At 27.2% G+C, this 3,246-nt stretch overlaps 1 protein-coding gene across 2 annotated transcripts; it reads left to right on the top strand.

Moving 5' to 3' along the window:
- Positions 1-99: 99 nt before the first annotated feature.
- On the top strand, positions 100-2,582 carry LOC112592212. 2 transcript variants are annotated; one of them, XM_025336226.1, is made up of 5 exons: positions 100-119; positions 1,474-1,677; positions 1,757-1,954; positions 2,026-2,244; positions 2,308-2,582. In XM_025336226.1, exons 2-5 carry the CDS (start codon positions 1,494-1,496, stop codon positions 2,580-2,582), a joined length of 876 nt encoding a protein of 291 aa, XP_025192011.1. In that variant the 5' UTR covers positions 100-119; positions 1,474-1,493. The 2 variants fall into 2 exon arrangements, with proteins under 2 accessions (XP_025192011.1, XP_025192009.1); XM_025336224.1 differs by lacking the exon at positions 100-119 and having other exon boundaries at positions 1,003-1,677.
- Positions 2,583-3,246: the final 664 nt, after the last annotated feature.

The raw sequence follows: 3,246 nt of genomic DNA, 5'->3' as shown, positions 1-3,246 counted from the left end.
TACTTTTGATTAGAAAATCAATAGCCATGTTGAATTAAGCATTTAAGCAATATATTTTATTTTTCATTTTATTAAAACTATATATTTTTGATGTTTATTTACAGGCCTTATCTAAAATTGTAAGTTACAATCATATTTATATGTGTACATCAATTGAAATCTGTGCTATAGCTATTGGATGGCACGTCCCCCCCCACCGGACCAAAAATATTTTCTTTTTTTTTTTTTTGGTTGTAGTATACCAGTTTCTTGTACCAGATTTATATTTATTTATATATTTAGAAAATCAATAGAAATATATTCCAGTACTTAATTTTTATTTTTGTTTAAAAACTATATTTTTTCGTCGTTTTTTATAAGATATTGTTTATTTTATTTATTTCACGTGTATAATACATTAATTGAAATATTTTAAATTCATGCATTTACTTTTATTCTATGAAATAATAATCAAAATACATTTTTCGATATAAAATTTTCTACATAATTATATTATTAATAGAATAAACTTTTCAAATCTATAAACAAGTCAATTATTATTTATATATATATATATTTTTAGATTGAATATTTCATCGATGGATATGGTTAAATCAAAATAACAGTATTTTAAATATTCATAATTGGATCTAATAATTATTTTACCTTGTTAAAATACATAAATCTGATACGTAATATTACAATAGTTACTTATGAATACTAAAATATATATACGTACTTGAAATATTAAACAAAAATCGGAACTATACAGATCTATTCATCATAACATAAGAAATAAAAATCAAAAGTATTTCTTATATTTTTATTTTAGAATAATCTTCTACTCAGCTACATATTATACTTTTGCAGTGTACATTGGAGTTATTTTTAAATTATACATTTATTTTATTTATTATCATGCACTTTTAATTACGAAGGTTTCAATGCAAAAATTATATAATTTAATAAATTAGACGATTATAATAACATGTGTTTCTATTTACACTTAAATAATGTTGTTTTGTTTAATAAATTACAATTTTTTTATGTTTAAGATTTAAGTAGTTTAATTATAATAATTATTGTATAACGATGGCACACAACATATTCAATAAAGATTTTTCTCTCTTCAATACCTAATTGATTTACTTTAATTTTCACAATACACTACTATAGATATTATACCAGTTAATTGTTTATAGCAATATGACAATACCTAAAAATTAGTTAACAATATAAATAGAAGAATAATTATGATTAAGATGCCGGCTATTTATTAAAGAACAAATTATTGGCAATAACTAGTGTAAATGGTTATTAGTGTGAATGAATCCTTTTTACAAACTGTGTACCAGCATAACTGATCAGTTTTATTACGATCACAGTGTGCTGTGTCTTAAGTTGTACTTTTAAATGTATATGTTACGGTAAATGATGTTACATCGGAAATTAACGTTATTCGCCGGTTATTTACATTATTTACCAAATATACAGGTTATATTATACTTCATATAATGTGGAATGAAGTCAAAATCGTTCATGGAAAGCCAAGACATAGTCAAAGTCAGGGGTCAGTTGAACGAGCCAATAGAGACGTCCAAGAAATGCTAGCTGCTTGGATGGGTGATAATAATAGTTCCGATTGGCCATCGGCATTAAGATTTATTCAGTTTAAAAAAAATAGAGCTTTTCATTCAGGTACTATTAACATTTAACTTATTTTTATTAATAGTTAATAAAAATTGTTTTTTTTTAATGTTAATTATTTACATATTAGGCATAGGTAGAACGCCATATGAAGCGATGTTTGGCTGCACGGCTAGAATTGGTTTAATGTCGTCTAATCTTCCAAACGATGAAATAAAAGAGGTCATTACGGAAGAAGATTTAGAAAAAATAACCAATGAACCAATCACCGAAGAAGACGAAATCGGAAATGAAATCATAGAAATCGTAGAAAAAAATTCGGAACTTGGTACTTAAATATTTTTTAATTATTTAACAATAAATTATTAATATTTAAAAATTATTTTTAATATTTTTTAGATGATCGTCAAGAAAATATTTGTATTGCACGTAAAAATTCAAAAAAAAATTTAGAAAAACAAGGAGAGAAAATGATGAAACTTTCCAAAGAAAAGTTTCCTCAGCTTGAAATAGGCACAACTGTACGTGTAACTATACCGGACGTTGATAGAGCTCGTGGTTCTCCGCGAAATATACTGGCAGTTGTCACCCAAGTTGAACATGACTTATACAAACTCTGTAAGTTAATTCTTAATGAAAAAATATATTATTAAAATTAAAAATTGTTTAACTATTTTATAGGTACGGAACATGGTTTTCTTAAATATAATTACACACGCCAAGAAATAGCTGCTTGCGAAGAAAATCTATTAGACATGTACAATGTGATAAAATTAGCAGGTGATAGACAGTTGACACTGAGGGAAGCAGCTAGTAATAGTTCGGTCGCGGGCCCTCAAGGGTACCAGCGTTGCCATTGCAAGACTGGTTGTAATAATAAACGTTGTGCCTGCCGTGGGGCTGAAAAATTATGTAATAGTAAATGTCATGGGAGTACAAATTGTAAAAACAAATAAAAAATAATACAGCATTTTTTCTATTTTTAAAAATACCTATTTTGTAGTAGGTATTTGAGATTCACGTGCATATCTGGTCTATAACAACAATTACCTGTGTATTTGGTCATTAACGTGATTATCCAGTTTATAACGATAATTACCTGTATATTTGGTAAATAACGTTAATAACCGGTGAATAACGTTAATTTCCATTTAACATCATTTACCGTAACATATATACATTTAAGAGACCACCCCTATTCATTCATCATCGCCCAGACCAAACGGCTGGGTTTAGAAACTTGAAATTTTGTACAGAGGTTCCCTCCTTAAGCAACGTAGGAGCGCACTGAGAAAGGATTTTTCAAAGTTCAACCTCTAAAGTGATAAAAGGTAATTTTTAAAAGTTTGTATAGATTTAATATATATGTATTATTTCTGACTGCTGTTGCTAATTAACTGGTATTAATAAAACCAGTTGCAGTTAATCGGGGAACCACGGTTGTAATACAAAATTGATACCGGCAATTGACGGTCAAAGTTCAAAGATAATGTGAAATGGTGAAAACGTGCTGCAGTCACCTACTGTAGATCATCGGTCCTATAAAAAATCTATTGGTGTTATAACAATTAACACATTTAATACAATTAAAATGTGAATTAAAAGTTATATTAGCACTAT

This window comes from Melanaphis sacchari, unplaced genomic scaffold (assembly GCF_002803265.2).
Source record: "Melanaphis sacchari strain LSU unplaced genomic scaffold, SCAv2.0 Contig1608_pilon_pilon, whole genome shotgun sequence".
NCBI classification, from domain to species: Eukaryota; Metazoa; Arthropoda; class Insecta; order Hemiptera; family Aphididae; genus Melanaphis; species Melanaphis sacchari.
Note: the sequence above shows the minus strand (reverse complement) of the source record. Positions and strands in the feature narration are given on the sequence as shown.

Excerpts from the sequence above, each read along its gene's own strand:
- LOC112592212 (XM_025336226.1), top strand. The coding sequence starts at position 1,494 with ATGTGGAATGAAGTCAAAATCGTTCATGGAAAGCCAAGACATAGTCAA. Across the intron at positions 1,678-1,756 it reads AAATAGAGCTTTTCATTCAG|GCATAGGTAGAACGCCATAT; the intron begins GTACTATTAACA and ends TTTACATATTAG. Across the intron at positions 1,955-2,025 it reads AGAAAAAAATTCGGAACTTG|ATGATCGTCAAGAAAATATT; the intron begins GTACTTAAATAT and ends AATATTTTTTAG.